Genomic DNA, 27681 nt, shown 5'->3' on the forward strand with positions numbered 1-27681 from the left:
AAAGAAAGTGTTGATATGGAAAATTTATGCCTTGATATGGTTTCGTTGGATGAAGAAGACAAGCAGCCTGATTGAAGATAAAAGACAAGGTGCAGAGGGCACACATCCAAAAGGCACATCCCACTGGTGAGTTTGTTATTGTTGCATAAAATGGTGGCTGTGCACTGCTTTGTTTGGCCTCTAGGCTTGCGACTGTGGTCAGGCAGTCAAGCGGTCAGTCTAATATCAAAAAAGATTTGTAGTTTTGGTGATTTTTAAAATTCTGTATCCAGCCACCTGTAAGCGCTTTGTTGTATTTAATGCTGTTTTATGTATTATATGGAATCGTATTAATCCGTAAAGGTGATTTTCGTCTCGTAAGATGTCTCTAGGATGATTTTTAAATGTGGGATTTTGGGTGGCATGCAAAAATTTCACATGGATTCCTACTTAAACGGTATGACCGTGCCGTTTGATATATACAAGTATTTAAAAATTATTAATTTAAACATGAAGTAAGGATCTATGCAATAAAAGTAGTGAAACAAGAGATGAATGATGCATGGTATTACATAGCTTGGTGGGAAGTCCCTACTTTGGCATTACACAAAATAATTTTTATAGCTAAGGTTTGTTATTGTCACGTAGAATGGTGGCTGTGCACTGCTTTGTTTGGCCTCTAACCTTCTGCGTGTGGTTAGGCAGTGAGTCAGTGAGACTAAAATTCTAATTTTGGTGATTTTTTTACAATCCTATATTCTTCCACCTGTAAATGTCTTGTTATAATTAATGTTGTATTATATATTATATGAACTACAGTAGTACTGTTTAGTAAAGGTGATTTTTGTTGCATAAGATGCCTCTAGGATGATTTTCAAAAGTGGTATTTTTTGGCGGTGCACAATTTTTTTGGGTGATCCCTACTTTAACGGTACTACCGTACCATTTTGATAAAAATATATATGTAATAGTTATACCACAGGCACAAGTACTTTACCTGATATATACACACTTGCCCAAATTTGATTTTACTTTTACTAATACAGTAGTTTTAAGAAAGTAGTGTTAATCAATTATAAAAGTAAAAAAGAAAATAAACTACTGTTGATGTATTACCCACAATCACACCTTGTTTGGAGAAGTTCAATCCCACAAAAACAGTTTGCTTGATGTCCTGTGACCCTATTTTGGAAAACCATACATTTTGGCACATTGGTTAATTTTCTTTTTTATAGCTACAATGAAGCACTGAGTGGTTATCTACGGTATCTTGTGTGAACATTTTATGATGATTCAATGAAGCATTCCAAAGATATGGCTGATTTACTGTCTAATGCTAGGCATTCCAGTATCCGAGATTTTTTAATAAAAAAATCTCCATATATTCCCCAATAGAACCCTGGCACAAAATAACAACTCGTGTTTAACTTGGGATTGCTCCGTCGTCCGAGCTCCAATGAGAATGAAAATCGCTGTGGGGTTTGTCCACACGCTGAGCATCATGAAAATCTTAGTTTTATCATGCGCGTTACATATAAGTAAGTTTTGTGTTGTTTTGTAATCTTTTCAAGCCTTGTAATGTATGTAGAATACTTTAAAACTTTAAAAAAACGTACTGTCGGGTGGAAGGTAGTCACTGGTGCTTACTTTAAAGTGCGTAGTTACTTTGCTCGGGTTAGCAATTTTCAGCTCCAGAGCAATTTTCTGATGGCTGTGTCATCAGCTCAAAAGTATAAACCACTTCAAAGTCAGCATAACAATGCCATAATTGAAACCACAACTCCACCTTAGGTATTGTTGCATCATTGTGGCATCTCCACTTTAGTTGTTCACCTATATAAGGTGTTAACTTAATGTTTTTGCTTACTTGAAATAGCCTCTTGCCTATGCATGGGTATACACCATTGTACTGAGAAATGTGTAGTAGATGAAACATATTTGCTCACCACAAAGCATACAAAGATCACTGAGATCTGATACAATCTGAAGTTACTCTCATTACATGTACGAACTTGCAGCTAGAAGCAACTGCAGTTTCAAGATAGTCCAGATTGCTAGATGGCTTCCTGATTTAATTGTGCCATTTTCCCTTTAAAATGTATGGGGATCCCTGGAGAAAAAATGTACCTTTTTTCAGTTTTTAAGCACTGTGCATGCCAAAGTAGTTAATTCCAACCTAACAAACTATATATTTCTGAGATTAACAATCAATACTCTATCTATTGAGCATATAAAAAGCCAATTTTTCCAAAATTTAAAAATTGAGCTGGAATGCCTACTAATACATAACAAACTAACTTTTCAATATCAGTTTATAGAACTGTATATTGATCAGGTGTGACAAATTAATGACAAATCACTTTGTTGACAAAGATTTCAATCCAAAATGGCTGAAAAGAGATCCTTGAGAGTTTATTCACGTGTTCTTGGTTCTTTTCCTACGTTAAGTTGCTTGTATTATTGTCTAAAGACAAGAAAATATTGGGAATGAACAAACCACCCAATTTGTAAGTTAATTGGTTCCCCACACATTGAGAAAGTACTACATGGTCTGATGTAATTGAGTATCGCCCCCCAAAACACCTTTGCTGTAAAAAAAGGCGCGTTCAAGAAACTACAAGTGTCTGTAACCCAATGTAAAACAGATAAGCTGTAGTAAAACACTCCATGAAATTAATGGGTAACTGAAAGAGTTGATATCTAGAGCGGCCAAGAATCACTAATGTTACTACAACTGACTATGATTACCAAAGAATACCTTGGCTGTAGAACAGGTAAATAAAAGTAACTAGCAACCAAAACAGCTGATATCTGAAGTGGCCAAGAATAAAAGTTAAGTTGATACAACTTACTACAATTATAAACTTGCAACATTGAATCCTATTCATTCAACTGAGTTCTATACATTCACCCTTGCTACGTCCTAAATTAATTCTTTGTAACTCTAATTGGCTGGTAATTTGGCCGCCTTTTTTTCTTTACTCTGACTATTGAAAAAGGTGGCCAAATTACCAGCCAATTAGAGTTACAAAGAATTAATTTAGGATGTAGCAAAGGTGAATGTATAGAACACAATTGAATGATTAGGATTCAATGTTGCAAGTTTATAATTGTAGTAAGTTGTATCAACTTAACTTTTATTCTTGGCCGCTTCAGATATCAGCTGTTTTGGTTGCCAGTTACTTTTATTACCTGTTCTACAGCCAAGGTATTCTTTGGTAATCATAGTCAGTTGTAGTAACATTATTGATTCTTTGCCGCTCTAGATATCAACTCTTTCAGTTACCCATTAATTTCATGGAGTGTTTTTCTACAGCTTATCTGTTTTACATTGGGTTACAGATACTTGTTGTTTCTTGGACATGCCTTTTTTACAGCAAAGGCGTTTTTGGGGGCGATATCACAAATTTTTGTCAGTTATATAATTTACAGACCCAATGCTCAAGCCATGGGGGGGTGTATGATGAATTCTGCCTTGTAGAGGTGTTGCAACCAAACAGAAATCTGCTGATAGGTGGTGAGCATATAACATACATTCCTCTAGTTAGGCACCAGCCTATTTATGCTTTTAATTTTGCCTATTATGCTATGCTGCAGTGCTCAAAAATTTTGCCTATTATGCTCATAATTATGCTCAAACTTTTTGCTACAGTTCCCATGTTTTGTTACTTTGTAATGGATAATGATAAACTTTGGCTTATGAACAACTGAAATGTGCCCGTTGTGCATTAAGAATTTGGCTACATTGTAAACTATAATAACAGTCATGTCTAATAACTGCTTAATGCCATATTAGTGGCATTGACTGTTCTGTTATTGTAAGTCAACCTTTTTCTGTGGTAAGTATTATACAGTATGACAATTATTCTGCCTATTATGCTAGCATTATGGTTGATGCTTTCAGGCACCTATTATGCTCAAAATTATGCCAGCATAATAGGCTGGTGCCTACCTCTAGTAGTTATTAATTTTTTCTCAGGACAAGGGCCAGTGGAAATTACTGGTCATGCCAAGCAATAATGGCTACAGTTAGGGTAACCAAAGATGTGTGTAAAGCACTTATTTGCAAAGCATGCTTTTCTAGTTGATCTTGGGGAATGCCACCATCTTGAAATAGCAATTCTTAGATTGCATCTGGGATCTAGGAGTGTTTTCAGACAAAGATGTAAATATTGAGCTATATTGTTTAATGACTGTTCTATTAGAGTATTTTATTACCTGACTGTTCTATTAGAGTATTTATTGCTTAACTGTTCTATTGGAGTATATCAATCATTCTGTACTTGTCAATGAATAAAGCCTGCTATGACCACTGCCATAGTGCCATGAGGATGACCTATCAACTTGGTTTGCCACTCTTAGAGTTATAAGATGCTTTGCTAAGGGTTATGAAAGAGATCACAAACATCGTACTATTATTTTTATTTCACTACATACAAACACACGCTTACATCATATACAAGCACAAGACGCAAACAAAATGTGCAAACACTATACACACATGTTCATAAACATTCACCACATATTGGTTGTACTCAAGTTAATATCACATCTCTTGTGAAATGCTCTTGTAGGAGAGATGGTAGTGCCTTTACTTGGTGCTAAAAAGTTCTTGCAGAAAAGAAAATTGTGTTGTAGATACTGTTTAGTGCCGGTTAATTACTCATGTCACTCCATAGTTAAGCCATGAGGATATCCAAGCAAGTGTCTTTGGTGTTGCGACTGATGTTCCAAGTTAGTTGTATGTATGTTTAATTTAAGGTTAAGTTTAGTGCCTACTTGTTCTTTTACAGTTCTCACTTAACCTTGTGTCGTCATGCAGACATCTGAATATTGTGCAAGCTCTGTGGAACAACCCCAACTCATATACACAATCATTGACAACCACGAACCACATGCATATGTACATTCAAGCAATCTGTTACAAAAGTTGAAAGCCACAGCACAAGCTAATACCAGCAAACCACGAACCACATTCCAGCAATTTGTTACAAACTTTGTTGCACCATGGTATGTGCATAATGATCAATTAATGAAAGCCACAACACAAGCTCCATGGTGCATTAATAAATAAGTTCCACCTGACTGACAATTATCACGTGACCTATTTAGGGGATATCCCTTGAAAAGACCCTGCACAGTAACACTTCAAGTGAAAAGTGAATGACACTTGATACGCGATTTATATTATTATTCATGGCAGTCCATGTCTTGAGGGAGAAGTATAATATTATTAAACACTAAAATACATTAAAGTACGAGTACCGCATTGTACAGCCATAACCAAGAACAAGTTCCACTTGACTGACAATGATCACGTGACCTATTTAGGGAAATCTCTTGGAAAGTCCCTGCCGTAACACCTCAAGTGAAAACACGTGATATGCGGTTTACAGTAATTATTGATGGCAGTCCATGTCTTGAGAGGACTGAATACTACTAAATATACTGGATTTCAATGGAGTGGCGAAGCGTACTTAACTGATTTGAAACTAAGATACGTAGAGTCTACACCGCTTGAAGAAGAACGTCGAGTGGATATTAAAGAGTCGCCGGCGAGAATACTGATCATTCAGTCTGATGTCCTCAGCTCTTCGTGGAGGTTCAGTAACGAAAAGAGGAGTGGAGGTTCAGTAACGAAAGGAGGAGTGAAAAAAAATGAGGCTATAATGTATAAAGTGCCACATGTATTCACACTGATTGACCGCGTGTATGCGATTGGTTTTTAGTCTGTCAGACGTCTGCACTGACTAGTGCAAGTTCACTGAGACCAAGCTGAAAGTTTCTGTGATGGTACCAAGTTGAGTAGCAGCAAGTACCAATATTTTCCCGCTTGAAATTATATCTCATGGATGGATTGTCAACAAGGTGTACTCGTACAGACCAAACAGCTTTCAGTATTGTCACTGTAGTGCCAATTTAGAAGTCCTGGAACTAGGTGGAAGAAGTAAAGTAATCTACATGATGCTTGTACAAAAAATACTCTTTCACATTGCATACTGGTATTTATGTACAGTGAAACCTGTCTAATCAGGACACTGTGTAGTAAGGTCACTGCTGGGCCAACTTGTGAATCCTCAAACGTATTGCCTCAAGGGTGTGATGAATTTTCAGGTCCTCAAATTTTGTATTACCTCAAAATGTGATGAACTCCCCAAATCTGTCATTTACGTAAAAAGTGACAGATTTTTAGCTGTATTGTATTTAATGCCCACCTGTCAATTTTACAGGTACAGGGTACTTGCTTATAGCATGCGGTTCTCTTACTAGCAGTACTACATACATAACTTGTCTAGAGCTGCTCTAAACTTGGCAACTATGATCAAGGTTCGGGGGGTAAGGCCACATCAACTTGAATTAATGTTTCTCGGGCAAAAGATAGGTAAACATAGGGTCGGTAGGTAGGCAAAATAAAAATAAAAATATTATTTTCTAAACTTAAACTAAAACTAAACATGCCATTCACAGTATATATATATAACCATGCAAAAGAATAATACATACTTTAATGCAGTATTATATCAACACCCAAAAAAGTAAATAGCTTCATGTGCCAAGTTATTTTACAACAAAAAGTAAAAATTGCCAAGTTTTTCTTGCAATAACCAAATCCGCTCCATGCTTTACTGATACGGAAGGCCAGCAATACATTGATGCCATTTCCTTCCACTCACGTGACCAAAAACGTGATCTTAAAAGTTAACATAAACATTGTTCCAAGAAATTAAATGGGTCGGTCGGGCCCAAGAAACATGAAATTAAGTTGAAGTGGCCTAAGTAGACAAAGGAATTTTATAATTTTTGTGTGTTCTTTAGTTCTCAATTGTCAAGTGTACATGGACTGTACACCAAGAGTGCATGGACTATAGTAACATCAAGGACGTTGTGGATCTTCAGGTCAGAAGTGCTACATACATAACCTGTTCTAAACTTGGCAACTAAGATCAAGGTTCGGGGGGTAAGTAGACAAAGGAATTTTATAATTTTGTGCGTTCTTTAGTTCTCAATTGTCAAGTGTACATGGACTGTACACCAAGTGTGCGTGGACTGTAGTAACATCAAGGACGTTGTGGATCTTCAGGTCAGCAGTGCTACATACATAACCTGCTCTAAACTTGGCAACTAAGATCAAGGTTCAGGGGGGGTAAGTAGACAAGGAATTTATAATGTTGTGTGTTCTTTAGTTCTCAATTGTCAAGTGTACGTGGACTGCAAGGACGTTGTGGATCTTCAGGTCAGTCTGTGTGTATACTAAGAAATTTTTGTATTACCTCAAGGGTGTGATGAATTTTCAGATCCCCAAATCTGTCATTTGCGTAAAAAGTGACAGATTTTTAGCTGTATTGTATTTAATGTCCTGTCAATTTTACAGGTACAGGGTACTTGGTCATAGCATGCGGTTCTCTCACTAGCAGTGGTACATACATAAAGATCAAGGTTCGGGGGAGTAATTTATATAGACAGAAGAATTATATAATGTTATGTGTGTTCTTTAGTTCTCAATTGTCAAGTGTATGTTGACAATGAAGCCTGATAAGATCTTGGCATTATATCTCAGTTGATTACAATCTTCTGAATTTCCAGGATGAGGCGTACAGTTGCGATGGGAATAACTACAGTGGAACCTGTCTTAGTGGCCACCTGTACAGAAAGGCCACCTCTTTAAAAAGACCAGCTTTAAATTCCCGTGGGAAGTTTATACACTAATTTACCTGTCTAAAGCAGCCACCTGCCTATTAAGGCCAAGAAATCTTGGCCTGAAGGTGACCGGCTTAGACAGTTTCCATTATATCCCATTTTATTGTCAGAATTTTATTGTTAATGTCACAAACAATTACTGTAATACATTTTGTTAAATATGTAACGTGTATTAATCAAATGACATGCATGACGAAAGCCACAATGGGAGTGACTACTTGCTGTTAGGGTTGGTAATGTTATGTAGCAAGCTGGTTTGAGCACCACCAGAACACACAATACACCATGTGTGGTGTGGCAACAAGAATTATGCTTGGAACACCTTCTCTAGTGACACTACGTTCGTGACGCTTTCACACTTTGTTTATAAGACATCTGCCAATTATCAACACACGCATGAGGCGTGGCACTAAATGGAGTTTAAAAGATTTCTGCTTAAAACACCTTCCCTAGGGAACTTATGGTTCTACACGCTTTTACAACTTGTTTATCAGACATTAGGGCTTGTATCCACATCGTATCTTTAAAAGTTATTGTAGGGATTAGAGGTTTGATCGAAGAAAATACGCGTATGAACAAACCAGGATTAGATAATGTCAGTGCTAGATGAACTGTACAAACATGAGGAAGTTGACTTGTATAAGGTGACGCTAGGTGTCACACAACGTTGAGAAATAAAGCGAAATATGTCTAAATACGCGTTTAATACCGGTCGCAAGAAAACTACTCCTACTACTATAATAATAAAAAAATAATAATACTACTACTACTACGAAAAAAGATTTTTTTTAATACGTAACGCAATACAAACCTATTGAGAGATGTTGCGTAATTTAGGGCTAATATTGCGAAACCGTCCCTACACGTAAATAACTCACAGTAGTGGCCGCGCGTCTTTTAATTGGGCGTGCGCTTTGTAGTTTCTTGGCCGCGCGCCTCACTACCGTGAGTCTTGATATCTCCTAGAATAAAAAAGCTATGGGTGTGACATTTCACAGCAAGAAGGCTTAATAGTAGCTTTATCAAAATATACAAAAAATATCTATTTTAAAAAATCTCTGAAATGTTCGATTGAGAATTTCTGCAAATTTTGCTTGAGCCCAAATGTATGGTTTCCCAAAATATGGTCACATATATGACAAGAGAGATAACAGTATATCATCAAAGAAATCTAATGATTTCTGGAAATATGAGCACTACTATTAAGTGTGCAATGTCTCGAGTTAACGAAATATACGCTCTTCCTAATTACGTACTTGTACCAGTGTGTATATTTCAATACGGCAGTGCATATATCTTGTTAACATTTTGGGCCAGTGCTGTATTATGTGATATACTGTATGCACTGACTTTCCTTTGATCTGTTGATCTGAGGTGTGAAAGTGGTACATATATAGCAAATTGTAAGAAGTTTGCATTTTTACCACTATAGGATGCCATCATAGTGAACTTTGCGATGACACCAGCATTGCTATCCGAGCTAGTAGTGCTTCTGAATGCTGCAATCTGGGAGGGCAGTCATTCAATGATGGAATCGATTGTATTTCAGCATGTGGATTGATTGGTGAGTGAACTGTCTACCATGTTGACTTCTTTTGAGCATGGCCAATGTTCTCGTGTTAAACTACTGTAAGAGCAAGATAAAGTTCACTAGTTTTACACTCTTGAATAGCTTTCACATAATGAGTGGGTTGCAAAAAGCTATGCACAAAAACTGACTCATTCTTATAATTGCACTTCATTGTCTGAATTATTCTAGAAATAAGCTACTGTAACAGTGTTTGACTAAATAATTGAAAACCTTAATCAGTGCAAGGAATGATTTGTTATAGCACTTAGATTGCTGGTGGTAAAATGTGTGTAAGGTACATTTTTGGTCTGGTCATGACTGGGACTGGAGTTGTAAAAACGAGTCTTCCGCACATCCAATTGTATGAACTTGGAAGATCATAACTCAGTGCTCAATAACCATTATTTTATTACACTGAAAACTTTTCCATCCACTAAGCAATATTGGTGCCCACTACTGACTATAGTTCAAGTCAATAGCCTTTTCCAAACCAAAGTTAGGAGTTATCAAAGTTGGTAAATGGGATGTGTATGTAAGACCTCTTTTCACAAAATCCAGTCACAATTACATATGTTGTGCATGTCAGCCGATGATTAAGTAAAAATGGTATATACTGTATTGCACATGTCAAATGGTAGAAAAAAATAATGATGAACACGTTTTATCTTGTGATTGAATTTATGTTGTTTGTTGACTCACTATATGTGACTGAATTTGACAAAACAAAGCTTCGACGCACAAAGCTTTGTTAGGAGATATGGCGATTTTAAGGAATCATGGTGTAATAACTTCCCAGTGCCTACAGCTGTGCAAACAAAATTTGCACCAATTGTTCATCTGTTCACTAGCTATCACTGAGTGGGTGTATACATTTCTGATACCCAAAATTTGCCCTGTTTTGAGCAGCTTTTGTCGAGCGGGTAATAATATCACAGATGGTAGTAATAGGGTGGGAGGGTGGGGGTGGACGGTGGTCTTAATATACGGGTATAAAATGGAGTAAGAAGACGATTGGAATCCAGAGGCCAAGTTTGGGCTCTCCATGGCCCTCCATGGCCCTCAAATTACTCCAAATTGACTGAGAACACTATTGGCGAGCTCTCTGTGAAGTCCCAGCTCACTACACACCATTATCACAACGCCATGGCCATTTAATGGTGCCAATCTCACACTCGTGGCTTTGACAGGGTCAGAAGAAAGCTGCTACAGAAACCAGACTTGTCAGTGCTGAAGGAAGTACCATGTGAAATATGATAGTGTATTAGACCAGCAATCCATTTCTGGTAAAATCGTAAGTTTGATTTTGTGTGTGTGGAAGCCTTGTTATGTGAAATCCGGTCACATATATAGTCAGGTTCACTATGTACTTTTGTTCAAAGTTTATGGAGATTAGCAAACCTATACATTTTTGGAAAGCTTAGAGCATGAGAAATCTGAAAATTAATGTTTACATTTGCACAGATTCCTGCAAGGTCAGCATTTTTAAATTTCAAAATGGAAGCCAATAAAGTAAGAAATTCCCGATATATCAATTTAAATTTGACATAAAAGTTCATCAATAAACTCAACAAATTCTCTGGTGACATTTTTACATCTCTATTTATTAGAGGTGATAGTTAATCAAAAATAATTAGAACTTTTTACAAACTGAATGGAAGAGCATCCATTATGCTGCAATAACTCAAGAACAGTTCTAAGTGAAAAGAATTGTGGAATATTCCAGATTAATTTAATGAAATCTATGTATAACTGGAGCAATGTATAAGTTTGGCTTTCACTGAAACAGTTCAAGCCTAAAAACAGCAGAAAAATTGAGTTACTCTAATAGAACAGTCACATACCCTAATAAAGCAGTCAACTTTGAGTCTATATTGCTAATGTAGCAGTCACTTTTATGAAACTCCTAGCTAGTGTGCTTATGTTAGACATAAATTTCAGGAGATTAGCTAATACTAGGTTTGAAAGAATAATTGTAATTTGCATAAAATATGTGACCGGATTTGCGAAAAGGTACCTTTTCCACACATTTGATATGCCAGCAAACAAAATGGTGTAACACTTGACTCCTTATACTGATTAACTTGTTCTTATAGTATCAAAATGTAGCCAGATACTGTAGCTACATGCTTTGAAAGTTTCAAGCAATTATATGCCATTATCAAAAGTTATCAAGCTTTAAAGTTCAAAAAAATGTGTCAAATTTTGTGTGTGAAAAAGGTACCTTTTTGCAAATCTGGTCACATATTCTCTCTTAAAAGAAACTTTGTTAATTAGCAATTGGCAACTATGACTTCACCCTGACTAGATCCAAGAGCACTTTTGCACGTACCAGTTGGTGGCATGCATTGACATAGTTTACTATGTCAAATAACTTTGCTCAAAATTTATGGGCCTACATAATTATTATTAGAAAGCTTAGAACATGGAGATCAATGCTTACATTTAAACAGATACCTACATGTTAGTTAATTAGTAGTTTGAAAATAGCAGTCCATATGGTGCAAATTTCTCCATACATCAGCCTCTTATTGACAGAAAATTGCAACAAACACTATTTCTATGTTCTCACACCCATATAGAACCATTAATAGCCTCTAAAATGCTAAGAAACTTAAAAGCAATTCATTTGGCAAATAGTTATTGCATGAAACAAAGTGAATAAGTGAATTATTAACACTGAGATGTAGGGTACAGCTATGTATAAAGACATCATGGTTATGTACGTATGTACATGTACATATATTTATATCTATTACAGTTAATTCAAAGATATGAACCTTATGTCTATTACAGTTAATTCAAAGATATGAACCTAACAATCATCATGATCAACACTGTCACTGTTGTCATTTTCGATGTATTATATACAGTATGATAGTATTATATACTAGGGATCATGCAGAATTGAGCTTTTCCAGGTCAAAATATCACCCTAAAACCAGTCTCAATTTCCCTTCATGACAGCTTTGCAACATTGGCTAGGCACAGCCAAGCTCAAAAATGTCTTTAGACTCACCCCAAACTCTTCCAACAAAATTTATATAGCATTTTAAAGTTTTTCTATTCAACAGAATTTTACGCTGACTGACTGACTGACAGCCAAGCATAATTTGACATATGGGCTTGATTTTTCCAACCACAGTACATACAATACACACATCATGGGCTTGCCTTTGTCCTCCTTTGTGTTCCAGTTCTCTTCACTGACAATGCAAGGTGTCAATTTACACTACATAATGTGATACGGCTCAACTGTGGCTGTGTTAGCTTATCGCCGGTTTTATCCATAGCAATATGATTGATAGTGGAGACACTTCGCACGCTGTTCTTTGTTTGCAATGCTGTGTAATGTGAAAAGCATAGCTGAAAATGAATCGTAATGGCTTGCTACAAAATTGATAGTTGGGGGCTTGGGGCATGTGTCCAGGTGTAAGGTTTTCCAAGTGCCCTTCTTTCTTTGATGCAGTATATGCGCGGGTTCACCAGTCATAATTATGTTAGTCCCACATTTAATCCCTATATTTCAGTCTATACAGTAGTGAACAAGAGAGGTTGCCTATATGCTGCAGTGGACATTTAATCCCTAATTCAGTCATGGTTATAGACTGAATGAAGTATAGGTCCACTAGTATATCTGTAGATGTTAAGGCAACCTCTCTTCTTTCACTACTTTTTAGCAATTCCCTTGTTTCTTCACTTTTTTGATCGTAATCCAACTTCAAAAATTTTCATTTTTCCTTCTACTTGTGTGTATAAATCTCCGTCACTTGTGCATCTGTACCACACAAACACAGTTCTGTGCAAGGTAAATCGTTGCAATAGCACCAGCATTTTAGCATGGAGCAGTTACTTGTAAGCCTGCCATTAAAAGCATCTTAGCTAGATTTTTGTCATCTTCTGGATAAGAATCACTCCATCGACAATGGCTTATTTAAAGATGGTAATCATTCTGTCACTGGAAAAGAAATTTACATTGGATAACAGTTAGGTAACAGTGGATACTAATTTTCAAGATCATGTATCAATTTTAACTTGTTGGTGCATGTGCATAAAATTGCTCTTGGTGATCATGGTGAATTCATTGTTTATGTAAAAAAGAAACTTCCCTTTTAGAAGAGAGCTAATTCCATTTACTTTTAAAATGAAAATTCTTTCAAAATTCATCTAGTGCTAATTATGCTAAACATATGTAAACATATTAGCAAAAAAATGCACTCAAAAGTTGACTTCCTTTAAGCGACTGCTCTATTAGAGTATCTAAATTTTTGGCTTTTTTTAGGTTTGAACTGTTTTAGTAGAAGCCATTATTATACTTTTCACTAGTTATACTTTGCACCAGTTATACTCCAAATAATCCAGAATATTCATTAAATCTTTTCATGATAAATTATTCCTGAATTATTGCAGTATAGCTAATAGACGTTCTTCTATTCCCTTTGTAAAAACTTTCAATTGTTCATGATTAAATGTCTCACCTCTAATGAAAAGAGGTGTAAAAATGTCACCAGAGAATTTGTTGAGTTCATTTATTAAACTTTTATGTCAAATTTAACTTGATATATTAGAATTTTCTTATTTTATTAGCTGTCACTTTGAAATTAAAAAAATGCTGACCTTGCAGGAATCTGTGCAAATGTAAACATTGATTTTCAGATTCCTCATGCTCTAAGCTTTCCAAAAATATATAGGTTTGCTAATCTCCATAAACTTTGAGCGAAAGTGTATTTTTTGACATAGTGAACCTGACTAATACATCAGTGTAAGATTGGGTGCTCTAATAGAGGTCACATACAATACTGCAATACAACAGTCAGGAAATAGTGACTATATGTACTATAAGAAAACAACCAGCACTTGAGTATTATCTCAATAATTGGATCTGCAAAAGGGATCTTATAGCGTTTCCAACTGCACATAGTTGACAGCCCATATAATTACTTTGTGGATATTGTAACAAATTTGGTAACAGTATACCCCTATGGCTGACGATAAACACAAGAGGAGACATGGTTAGTCAAACTTAAAAGTTTGCAAATACGATTGGATCCCTTTTCACAGATCTGGTCACAATTTTCACAACAAGCTATATATGCGTATATGCGTAATATATGCGTATATAATGTGTTATTTAAATGGCTCAAGCCCACTCTGCTACCAAAGTCATACAAATTATTAAGAGGTAAGTTAGCCTGCTACATATACAAGAATTTAAACAACTTAGGAATATGTTCAACTTCTTAAGCCCATCTTAGTGTATAGATGAAGCAGAAACTGTAATTAATAACTAAACAGAAACACTGAAACACAGCAAGCGTTGAATCAACAGAAGCACTGTAAAATTCAATGTTTTAGTTTGATATGTTGCAAATCAGTGTGTCACCATTTTACAAAGGCAACTCATCCTTTGTACAAAATCAACATACATACCAATCTCAGGTAAAAACTAACTGAGTATATAGAGAGTGCGAGACATCATAAACTTCCAAAAACAACACACTCAGGGTTTTCTTTCATAACTTTAGTTCATTTAGAACAAGTGTTCTGTACACATTGTTTTCATATTGTGTCATTTTTACACAAAAATTTTGCTTTGTATGCTTTATTGGATTAATATTTTTGCAAATTTGCAGTATATATACATCTAAAATTTTCACTGTAACAGAACTTTAAATTCTAATGTTAACAGGACTATATAAACCAAAAACTATACTACCCATAAAATACCACCCACACAATTATAAATCTATTAGTATCACAGAACCATTCCATATTTGAAGCAACCAAAGGTGTATTACCCTTTGAGTATACATCATAGTCCTAAGAGTATAATTATTTTGGAAAACTTGCCCTAAAATTTGACCTGGAAGTTTATGATACTTTGTGCTATACTCAATTCACATGACTCAAGGCTGATGTAAGCACTATGTTCAATATAGCAGTAGCCATAGCAGGTTTTGCTGGTTGAAATTTACAGATCAATTCACTCCAATGACTAAAAATACTCTACTAAAACAGTCATCAAATACCATAGCTGAAGTTGCCAATTTCTGTCTGAAGACACTGTCAAATGTTGCAAGTTTGGCTACTCTTCCAGATCTTCTAGAAAAGCATGCTTTGAAAGCAAGTGTTTTACACTTATAATTCTGATTCCAGCCATTATATGGCCTGATCAGTAAAATTGCAACTTGGTGACTCTAATGCCAAAGAATTCTATTTGGCCTGTATACACATGTACATATCATTATTATGAATCACTAAATGCAACGGTAAACATCATGTGACATTGTATGACAGTGACATACTCAAACAACTGTAAAAAAAATGAAGTATGTCAGACACTCGTAAAGTGTGTCTGACACACCAAAAAATGTAGAAAACACACACTTGAAAATAGTGTGTGTGTGTTTGTGTGTGTGTGTGTGTGTTGCGACATTTTTGGTGTGTCAGACATACTTCATTTTTTTACAGTGAATGAATGCACACTTATAATTAATTGCAATTATAATATTATTGTGTAAATTTAAAAGCCTATCACACCCACACACCTTTTGCACAATAGTTAGATGTCAGAACACAGGGTTCTGCAAAATGTGGTAACCTGTATTGTCATTGTGTACAATGGAGTCTGAGGTTTTTAAATTCTGTGTTTCGATGTATAGCTTATTTAGGCTACAACTTCTTGTTGTACTTCACTGCTTCTTGTTATACCCTTGTGACACAAGAAATGTAGTGTTCAGTAGTAGAAACAAGCCCAATTCACCTCCCTGTAGCTTGTAGTGGCACTTACTATCCAGTTAAATGCCCATTTATTTCCAGTGTTACAGACATGTATGTAATAGCTGTGTCTTGTATCGCCCCAGAGACAGGGATCTATTTAGACATAAACAAGGGTTCTACAGGATTTAGATAACTGTAAATAGCCAAGGAAAGTTGACTGTTTCATCCTGTTGTGGTTTAAATCACTATAATGCATATTTACTTCAACAACCATTTAAAACTTGTATTAGATCATTTTGTATCAACTAGAATCTACTTATCAAAATGTAGCATTGTACAAACACTTTATTACATTATGACAGATTTAAAATTAGAGTAAAAATTATCACCATCTAAGGCTGCAATCGAATGATATACATCTTGTATAGAAAGTAACGAGGCATCGTTAATAAATTTCAGTTTATCTATTTTGCTATTCAGTACCAACTATGGGCAAACACATATTTATATTAATTAGTAACCAACAATATCTTTATACATCTAAAACTTGAGGACCACAGGGCTGAGGGCTAAGTGTGTAGTCCTGAACAGTTGTGGGTAAAGTGCTAGAGCGGCGGAGAAAATGGATGGGGAGGGCAAAAGGCCCTGTAAGAAAACATGGAGGGCTAGCTAAATTTATCTATAGCTACCCTAGTTCAATAGCATCAATAGTTTGAGATGCTTTAATAGAGCATTCAAGGTCAAGATACTTTAATAGAGCAGTCACAGTATTAATCCATACAAAGTATTCTTTTGCAAGTAGTTTGAATACATTGTATAGTGCTGTAAAGTGAACTAAGTGGTATGTGTATATACTCTTATGGTAAGTGTTTCTCAACAGAGGGAGATCCACATTTCACTGTGCCACTGTTATCTGCAGAAGTCCTCTGTTACTCAATTCAAGGATACTCTGGGTTGGCATTCAATTTGGTCTATAATGAAAACTTTGTCATAAATGCTTTGTTTGTGGATACTGAAGGTGATACCAGTGAAGCTACTTGGATAGGAAAATTAGCAGTCATTCCACAAAATGTGAATCAATCTAATGCGATAGTCTTTGACTCTGTTAATCAGGAAGTAGTTGTAGTTGGTCAGGGAAGCTTCAAGGCTGCAATGGTCAAAAAAGTAGTTTTTACTGAACATGGCACTGCAAAATTTACTGACACAGTTCAAAAACAACATGGAAATCCTATCCTACATGTAATGTACAGCAAGCCGCGTGCCAAATTCGATGTCACATTCCACAAGAATCACCTAAATGTGGATTGGAGTATTGATTATGATGAGCTCCATAGCTCACATGGACTAATGGGTATGATATTAGTACAGTGCTCCCTCTGTTGTTCGAACTCATTGGGTCCTTAGGGTATTCAGATAATTGAAAAGTTCGGATAAAATAACCCCTTTCATTTATATAGTCATGTACAAATACTCTAATAGAACACGCACTTTAGGTAAAATACTCTAATAGAACAGTCAATCCATAGCTCAGATAACTGAAAATTCGGATAATCAATGGCCAGATAATCAAGGGATCACTGTATCATTGTGTTGCTATTTTTCCTCCATTTAGTCTTCCTCAAACTAAGTGATTGAAATTAATGTATAATGGTGAATAGAAAATACTATATGCATGCATAATGTCAACCTTACAGTATAATATGTATGTAATATATAAATCTCTGTTGTGTAACTACAATGCTTACATTATGTCAACCTTTATGTTAACAAAATTTAAGCTAGCAGGATACCCAAGACTGCAGAAAGCATCATTTGTACAAAATTGTTTTTAGATTACATGCTGTAATTATGTTGTAGTATGTATCATTGATTTTCTGTCCAATGATATAATTTCAAATATTGCAAAGGAAAGATGTATTCTTTTGTGAATTATTGGAAATTTTTAGACAATAATTATTATGACTTAATTGTTTCAAAATTGTTATGATTTGAAAATTGTTAATTGGGAATTTAAGGGCTGACAAAATAATGTACAATTATAATGTTTGGTTTTTGTAGAGTGGCTAAATACATACATGAATACTTAAATAAACTCTCATTGCAAGCACCTTCACTACATACACAGATTACTCTGTTTGTCTGTGTGCAAGACGTTTACCAAGTAGTCTGCTTGTCCTAATTTTTACAGACTGTTAGATGGTCCTGATTTTTGGTGACAAAGTTTATAGTCATTAGCAAAGTTATGTTTGTGCTTGCAGGTATGCCAATTTCTAAAGGTGTTATCACTGTTATGTTATCCTGTACTATTTTTCTACCTTGGTACTGTCCACACTCTATAACATTATTTTCCTCACCTGCAACTAAGCTGACATGCAAACTATAAAACCTGCCTTAATTACATGAATTCTTTTTTCAAAAGTTGTTTATTACTGTATACTGTATTTCATGACCTTAATAAACTTGCTTATGTTGACCAGCTAAACTTTTGAATTAATCTGTGGTGTAGGTCAATTTATGAAGAAAGGTGTTGATATCAACATAAAGAAGGAGATGCTGATTTATTCAGATGGCCGCGATCCAGTGCCAGTTACTAGAGATTCTGCTATGACTGGCAAGTGGTGTTGGAAAGCTGCCAACTTTGGTAACCAAGGAGAGGGCTTAATTGAGGGTGACATACTGGATTATGTGTTGCCTAATATTCTTGGTTTACCACATAACGTCAAGAAATTCATCTAACACATGAACACCTGCCTAAAATGGACTGGAATGGAATGCATATCTGCAAACTTTTAGGCCTACACATTTAAAGTTTTGTCCTTCATTTGTTTTGCATATTAAGATAGTCACACTAGCTTGTACTTTTATAAATGTTTTGGTTTGCAGATAAAATTTAAAAATTCAAACTATGCATGTTCAAGTTGTCTAGTTAGCAAAAGATTGGCTCAGGGTAACAACTTCAAGCAGGATAGAATAGTTATCTTGATACAAAATAATCAATCTTTTCATGTATATAGAATCATTGAAATTAGCTAGGTGCTTTGCGTTACTGGAGAAATTAAATCAAATTTGCAATCGCTCAGTGATTTGGTAATAAATTAGCCTAAGCACAAAAATGACTAAGGTAGTTTGATAGCCTAACATTATCTACTAGTGTAAAAGTAATTTTAAAAAGTAAAACATGGCTGAAAAAAGTAAAGAAACAAGAGTCAAACAAGCCAGCATGTTTAGCACACTGATCACCATTTGGACTCAACTAAATAATTTCGCCATTATAACAGGGACAGATAAGTACTGAGAATGCTTCTGTATAAAATCAATGTCTATTTGAGTCCAAATAGAGATCTCTTTGTGTTTCTCTATTCCCATGTTTTAATTTTTAAATTACTTTTACACTAGTTTATTTACTTCTTATAAATCCATTATTATGGATAGCTTACATGATAATAAGAGGTGCTGGTGGTGCTTGATAATTATTACACTGTCAAGGGCAGATCTAGGATTTTTGAAAGGGGAGGGGGAGAAACAGGGACATAGGTAACTAGCCAGACATCAGAAGATACCACGTCTTCCCACAAAGTTCTAGTTAGTTGTAAGATTCATGTATTGTACGTACTATTCTCACATTCTCTCTAACTTTATGCTTAACAAAATGAGGTAGGAGTATCTATAAATCTATAAAGTAATTTGTAAATCAGTACATTGATTGTATTCATGTATGGATTACCATTCCACTTACACATGATACATGCATATAAGTATTCAACTAAAACTTTACTGTAACATTGCTTACAGAAACAACATAGAAACATTACATATTTCATTTATTCATAAAATATCAAATAATTATGTAGTTGCTGATATAAGTTCATATCCCTAAGCATAAAAAACTGGTTTGTTGATTTGAAGATTTGTATTAGAATTTGTTGGGAAACAAAAGCTTTATAGTTGCTGTTTAAAAGTACTGGGTTCTATTTCTAAGGAACTTTCTCATAATTCTACAATATCCAAAAGATAATGACAATTTATTTGTAGTGCTTCAAAATAAAGTTATTGATAATTCAGTATATTGATCACATTCATGTATGGGTTATCATTCCACATAAACATGATACCTGCATAGTAAGTATTCAATGAAAATTTCACTGTAACATTGCTTAGTTACAAAAACAACATAGAAACATTAAATACCTCATTTATTCAAATAATAATGTAGCTGCTGATACAAGTTCATATCCCAGTCTAGCAAACTGTTTTACATATACAGAGTGAAGCGTTGATAGGAGCTCAAATGAAGACAAACAGTGTAATCAGTAAATAGAAAATGTAATAACATAATCATTCTATTCTCACTGTAATACATATTGCTTCAGAATAAAGGTGTATTTGGACTTGGTTTTACTTAATCATTGCAACAAAGGCACCATGAAAGTTTTGAGAAGCTGGTTTCTGGTCAATTTTGAGATAGTACAAATACAGTACTCCCATACTATAATGATACACATGTATATAGAGTTACAGTGTTTTTGAATCACTAGTACTGCTTGAAGGTTCTTAGTTAGTCTACTAATTTGTTAAGCTACTTTACTGTTGTTGTACCCAGTTATACTGATAGTAAAATGTCAGTAACTTTAAGTATATGGAACATAATTGTTTTACTAAGTTTTAAACTCTCAGTAAAACATCAGTAAATGCAGGTTTGCTGAAAAACTACTAAAATAACAAACAAATAACTTCCATTTACTGGGGATATACCACTGTAGTAAACTAAGAAACTTCAAGCAGTGAATTGTTAAGTTAATTACCTTGTAGAATCTCACAAAGACACTACACTTGTACATATCAACTTCCTAATCCTTACATTAAATACATTGTTACTGTTAAATTTCTCATAACAAGATCAAAGTATCATGATGATCACTTCTTATAATACCCATGGTGTGTAACTGGCTGATTGATAATCTGTAAAGACACCTATTAATGTTAATGTGTTACTAAGCAGCCCAATCATTAAAATTCAAATATTTAAAAGCTTGACACTTCAGAGTAACTGTTAGTGCTTCTAAGATACCGTATCATACAAGAGCTAATACAGTAAGTGTATAATTTACAAGCACACTGCGTCAAGTTAAAATAGTGGCTATACCTCACACTGCTTGAAGGTTCTTAGTTTACTAATTTGTTAAGCTGCTTTACTGTAGTTGTATCCAGTTATACTGATAGTAAAATGTCAGTAACTTTAAGTATATGGAACATAATTGTTTTACTAAATTATAAACTCTCAGTAAACATCAGTGAATGCAGGTTTACTGAAAAGCTACTAAAATTCCTAACAATTAACTGTTCCATATACTGTGGATATACCACTCTAGTAAACTAAGAAACTTCAAGCAGTGTCAGCTTGTGACAGAACTGTTTGCTGAATAAAGTGAAGCCGCTTTATTGAACTGACTGAGTCTACTTTACTCAGTAATATGTGATCCATTTATGTGTTCTACCTCATTAATTAAAATTATGAACATTTGCTGTTATTTTAAATAGTAAAGAGCAAAAAACCACTAAGCCAATGATACATTACGGCAATCAAAGTGTAGGTACAAAAATGTAACAGAACTCCTGAATGAAAATGTGAGGAGCATTATGCAAAACAAATTGTCATAAACTATTTGATATTGAAAGTACTTAGATAGGCCAATGTACCCAAATGTATGGTTTTCCAAAATAGGGTCACAATTAAATTCCACAATCCTAATATAGTAACAGGTCAGGCTTTGTTCATCATTATTATTACTGTCATGTTATGATTGTTTGGTGAATTACCAGATCACTGAACCTCGAATATTCCTCAGGCAGTAGAGGACCCAAGCTTTTGAAGTTAACAATATCAAAATTCTCACCCACCCACCCTGATAGCCTGCTTTCTTACATGTTGCTTCTGGTAACTGAGGTATGGGAACAAATTGCTGAATAATAAAGTTAATATCTGCTTACTCCAAGGCTGTGTGTGTGTGTTGTCACTAAATGCTAACTGTCATTAAATTTAATGTGTCACAACTGAATGTGCTAATCTTTGTTGTAATCGTATGTTTGCAATGTGGTTGCTGAATGTTGCTGCTGTGGGGTTGACGTAAGTAATACTGGATGTAATACTGGATGTATTATGTAAAGTTTGCTGTGACAGTGATAACACACACTTATTACCTATTTAGGCTGGTATATCATACCTCCGTTGCCCTACCTCTCCCAAAGAGTTGTATGTATATATATGTATGCCTGTATAACTGGTCTGTAAAGTGACGTGTTGTTGTAATATGTCATGGTTGCATGCCGTAATGTTATAGAGCTTGGTGCAGTGGAAGGGTGGTATGTGTAGGAAAGCATGCAGTAATGTGTCATGGTATGTTTACATGTACTCAAGTTAGCATGTTAATGGTGCAATACAGATTTGGTATATAGCTAAAATGTCTCACATAAAAATTGATATATTAACAGATAAGTTGTGTACTGTAGTTAGTACATGAGGCACGCATACAGTGTAACTAGTTGTCCAATTCATATCATCATGTCATCATCGCTGCAGCACATTATTATCAAGCACTACCAACCATAGGAAAACCGATCACTGAAAACCTTTTCTGTGACACAGCCTTGAGTACAGTGTGTAACTATTTCAGTTTTCAATTACCGTATAATTATGTGCGATGTAATGATTTTCATTCACTCAGACTATCTGTTATTTAGCACAGATCTATCATCAAGTTTCAATGATTAAAGATTTGCTGACATCTAAGCAATCCGCAAAAATGAAAAATATCATGTCCCTTGAAAATCTATACATTGGAAAGACATCTTATGTTTGTAGCTACCATCAATCAGACTCTCAACCCATCACCCTCAAATTCCTGATCCTCCCCCCCAAAAATAAACAGATTGAAACCACAACTTTTCTTTACAAATGTATCACATTCCTTTGTCACTTATCATTTCCTTTACACTTTTTTTAGAAACATATTATCTAATCCAAAACAGCCAAGCTGTAAAAAAAGTGTGCGGCCCTCAAAAAGGCTATAGTAAAAAAAGGTGTGAAATCCAAGGTGGCGGCCAAGAAATGGCTGTGATGGTAGATTAATGGTAAAAATTTTAATAACGACAATTCAGGTGAATTTTGTGCCAATTGACCAAGCGGCACCAAAATTCACCTGAATTGTTGTTATTAAAATTTTTACCATTAACCTACCATCACAGCCATTTCTTGGCCGCCACCTTGGATTTCACATCTTTTTTCACCATAGCCTTTTTGAGGGCCACACACTTTTTTACAGCTTGGCTGTTTTGGATTAAATTTCACTTCTTTTTGTATTTGTATATCCCAAAGCCGGCCTATGGCCTGCTTTGGGACTTTTTTAACCTATCTTTTTTTCTTTACCACAGGAAGAAGAAAAGATGAAGCAGATGTACCTTAAATATTTCTGATTTTATCAGTAAATGTACAAATTATATATATAATACATATATTTATTACAGAACTGTCCATGGTGGTTTCTTTGTAACTGAACACTCTTCAAAGTAACTTCTTCTAGCTGATCTCTCTACAGGGTGATTTGTTTGTAGCTGAACTATCAACAAGGTAACTTCTTCTAGCTGTTCTCTCTACAGGGTGATTTATTTGTAGCTGAATTCTGTACAGGTGATTTTTTGCTGCTGAGCTCTTTACAGAATGGTTTCTTTGTAGCTGAACTCTCTACAAGGTAACTTCTTCTAAATGAACTCTTTACATGGTGGTTTCTTTGTAGCTGAACTCTCTACAAGGTGACTTCTTCTAGCTGATCTTTCTACAGAGTGATTTGTTTGTAGCTGAATTCTGTACAGGTGATTTGCTTGCAGCTGAGCTCTTTACAGAATGGTTTCTTTGTAGCTGAACTCTCTACAAGGTAGATTCTTCTAGCTGATGTCTCCACAAGGTCACTAGTTTGTAGCTGAACTTTCTACATGGTGGTTTCTTTATAACGGAACTCTCTACAAGGTAACTTCTTCTAGCTGATCTTTCTACAGGGTGATTTGTTTGTGGCTGAACTCTCTACAAGGAAACTTCTTCTAGCTGATTTCACTACTGGGAGATTGGTTTGTAGCTGAACTCTCTACAGGTGATTTGTTTGCAGCTGAACTCTCCACATGATGGTTTCTTTGTAGCTGAACTCTCTACAAGGTAACTTCTTCTAGCTGATCTCTCTACAGGTTGATTTGTTTGTAGCTGAACTATCAACAAGGTAACTTCTTCTAGCTGATCTCTCTACAGGGTGATTTGTTTGTAGCTGAATTCTGTACAGATGGTTTGTTTGCAGCTGAGCTCTTTACAGAATGGTTTCTATGTAGCTGAACTCTTTACAAGGTAACTTCTTCTAGCTGATGTCTCTACAGTGTCACTAGTTTGTAAATGAATTCTCTACATGGTGGTTTCTTTGTAACTGAACTCTCTACAAGGTAACTTCTTCTAGCTGATCTCTCTACAGGGCGATTTGTTTGTAGCTGAACTCTCTACATTGTGGTTTCTTTGTAGCTGAACTCTACAAGGTGATTTCTTCTAGCTGAATTATCTCTTTCTATAGTTGCATGAATTCCCTACAAGGTAACTTCTTCTAGCTGATCTCTCTACAGGGTGAATTGTTTGTGGCTGATCTCTCTACAGGATGACTTGTTTGTAGCTGATCTCTATACAGGTTACTTGTTTCTAGCTGATCTCTTGAATTCTCTTTGGGTGACTGCTCTATTAGGATGACTGCTCTATTAGGATGACTGCTCTATTAGAGTATCTCGATCTCGCACTTGCTACACCAAGTTGGATTTCGTGTTGTAACTCCGTGGCTTTAAGTCTGATTCTTCTACACCATTGAAGAGCCTTTCTATGATGATAACTCCATCTGTATAGCGATTTTCAAAGAATTACTCCAAGCGGTTTATCTGGTAGGCGTGGCAAGCAGTCGTTTTTTATTAGCTAATCTCGATTGCGTAATTGTTACACACTGTTGGTTTTTTCGTTGTATCTTCCTGGTTTTTAGCTCGATTTCTTTCAGACCACAAAAGGTTTGAGGTTTAATAGTTAACCTATTCACCTACCGATATTCAGCTTCTTCCCATACGCGGTTTACCCTGTAGGCGTGACAACATATTGGTGTTATTTTTCGTGAATAATCGCTCATAACTCTTTGCCTGTTATCGTATTCCAGCCCAAGTTGGTACAGAGATTCGCCTTTATACTCCCCTTCTGTGTGCCAAATTTCAAGGCGATCGGATATGACATTCGCGTTTTATAGCAGTTTTTGTAAGTGTGCGAAAAGAGGAAGAAAAATAATAATAAGAAAAAAAAACAAGAAACTAAGCCAATTTTTGAAGTTGCATATCTCGGGAACGCTTGAAGCGATTTCGCTCAAATTTGGAATGTGGGGTGCTGAAGTTGGAGGAAATGTTCACAGCAAAAATCGTCTTGTTTCATTAAGGCAGCACAGAGCTACGGAGGTGCGAAAATTGGGTTTTCTTTCTTCCTGTCAATATACTCACGGGTGTTACGCGCCGGCTTCTTGGGCCGCACGACACACTACCGTGTGTCTTGATGTATAGGCAATATCATATTTCATACCCATCACATTCCATGGATATTTCTTTACTATACATGTATTTGGGATTTTTCCTCCTTCACAACAATAAATCTGTTTTAATTTTTCTTGTTTGTTAGCTATTTGCATTTCCTATAACTACATTTTCTATAGAAAAAGGCAATATTAGTTTTTTCAGTAGATAATCACATTCCAAAAATGGTTTCTTAATTGTAATTCCATTACAGTACATTAATTTTAGAGCAGAATTCAAAAAATAGTGATAGGAAAATGTCTCTATAATAGGTAGATACAGTAGCTCTACACTGGTATAAAGTGTTTAATCTATATAGGGGTCATGCACATTCTGTTATATACATACTGTATTATAGTTCATTATCTGTATTCTGTAATTCGTTTTAGTTTTAAAAGTTTCCGTGTAAAAATATTTTTGTATGATTTATGTGAATGACTGCTCTATTAGTAGGCATTCCAGTATCCGAGGCCTACAGCGATTTTCATCCCCATAGGAGGTCGGACGACGGAGCAATCCCAAGTTAAACACGACTTGTTAATTTGTGCCAGGGTTCTATTGGGGAATGTACGGAGAATTTTTTAATTAAAAAATCTCGGATACTAGAATGCCTACTAATAGAACAGTCATTCACATAAATCATACGAAAATATTTTTACACGGAAACTTTTAAAACTAAAACGAAGTACAGAATACAGATAATGAACTATAATACAGTATGTATATAACAGAATGTGCATGACCCCTATATAGATTAAACACTTTATACCAGTGTAGAGCTACTGTATCTACCTATTATAGAGACATTTTCCTATCACTATTTTTTGAATTCTGCTCTAAAATTAATGTACTGTAATGGAATTACAATTAAGAAACCATTTTTGGAATGTGATTATCTGCAGCAAAAACTAATATTGCCTTTTTCTATAGAAAATGTAGTTATAGGAAATGCAAATAGCTAACAAACAAGAAAAATTAAAACAGATTTATTGTTGTGAAGGAGGAAAAATCCCAAATATGTCAAGTAAGCAAAAACATCAAGTTAACAACTTCTAAAGGTAAACAACTAAAGTGGAGGTGCCACAATGATGTAACAATACCTAAGGTGGAGTTGTGGTTTCAATTATGGCATTGTTATGCAGACTTTGAAGTGGTTTATGCTTCTGAGCTGATGAAACAGCCATCAGAAAATTGCTCTAGAGCTGAAAATCGCTAACCCGAGCGAAATAAATACGCACTTTAAAGTAAGCACCAGTGACTACCTTCCACCCGACAGAACTAAGATTTGGACAAACTCTACCATGAAAATCTTAGTTTTATCGCGTGCGTTACATATAAATAAGTTTTGCGTTGTTTTGTAATCTTTTCAAGCCTTGCAATGTATGTAGAATACTTTAAAACTTTTAAAAACGTACTGTCGGGTGGAAGGTAGTCACTGGTGCTTACTTTAAAGTGCGTATTTATTTCGCTCGGGTTAGCGATTTTCAGCTCTAGAGCAATTTTCTGATGCATATGGCTGTTTCATCAGCTCAGAAGCATAAACCACTTCAAAGTCGGCATAACAATGCCATAATTGAAACCACAACTCCACCTTAGGTATTTTTACATCATTGTGGTACCTCCACTTTAGTTGTTTACCTTTACAAGTTGTTAACTTGATGTTTTTGCTTACTTGACATAGCCTCTCAGGGGCGGATCTAGGATTTATAAAAGGGGGGGGGGGGGGGCTAACTCAAGGTACTAATCTCTTGGGTAGAGATGTGCGAAGCATGCTGGAACTAGGGGGGTCTGGGGGCATGCCCCCTCAGGAAATTTTGAAAAATAGATGCTAAAATATTGCAATTTGGAGACATTTCCACATAAAATTCATAATATTTTCTGCCTGTAGATATTTTATATACTGCCTTTAGATTATTAGTCCAGCGCCTAAGCCAAATATTCGTTCACTTTTTGATAAAAGCACCAATTTTTTTACAGGGTATATGGAGCGTGCACTAAGTGGTTTAAGAAGGGGAGGCACGTAAAAAGTCCTCAGGAACACCCCTTTTTGCACCGTGACAAGAAAACTATTTGTTACTATTAAAAATCAATCATGT

The 27681-nt window shown here is 35.4% G+C and overlaps 1 protein-coding gene across 2 annotated transcripts in view; it reads left to right on the top strand.

Moving 5' to 3' along the window:
• Positions 1-18881, top strand: part of LOC136247033 (IgGFc-binding protein-like) — an 80984-nt gene extending 62103 nt beyond the window's left edge. For both annotated transcript variants that reach the window (XM_066038629.1, XM_066038628.1), the window contains 3 exons: positions 9110-9241; positions 16845-17315; positions 18471-18881. In XM_066038629.1, the coding sequence (XP_065894701.1) occupies positions 9110-9241; positions 16845-17315; positions 18471-18700 (833 nt within the window). In that variant the 3' untranslated portion in view covers positions 18701-18881. The remainder of the gene's footprint in view (positions 1-9109; positions 9242-16844; positions 17316-18470) is intronic.
• The last annotated feature ends 8800 nt before the right edge of the window (positions 18882-27681 follow it).

Source organism: Dysidea avara, chromosome 2 (assembly GCF_963678975.1).
Source record: "Dysidea avara chromosome 2, odDysAvar1.4, whole genome shotgun sequence".
NCBI lineage: Eukaryota > Metazoa > Porifera > Demospongiae > Dictyoceratida > Dysideidae > Dysidea > Dysidea avara.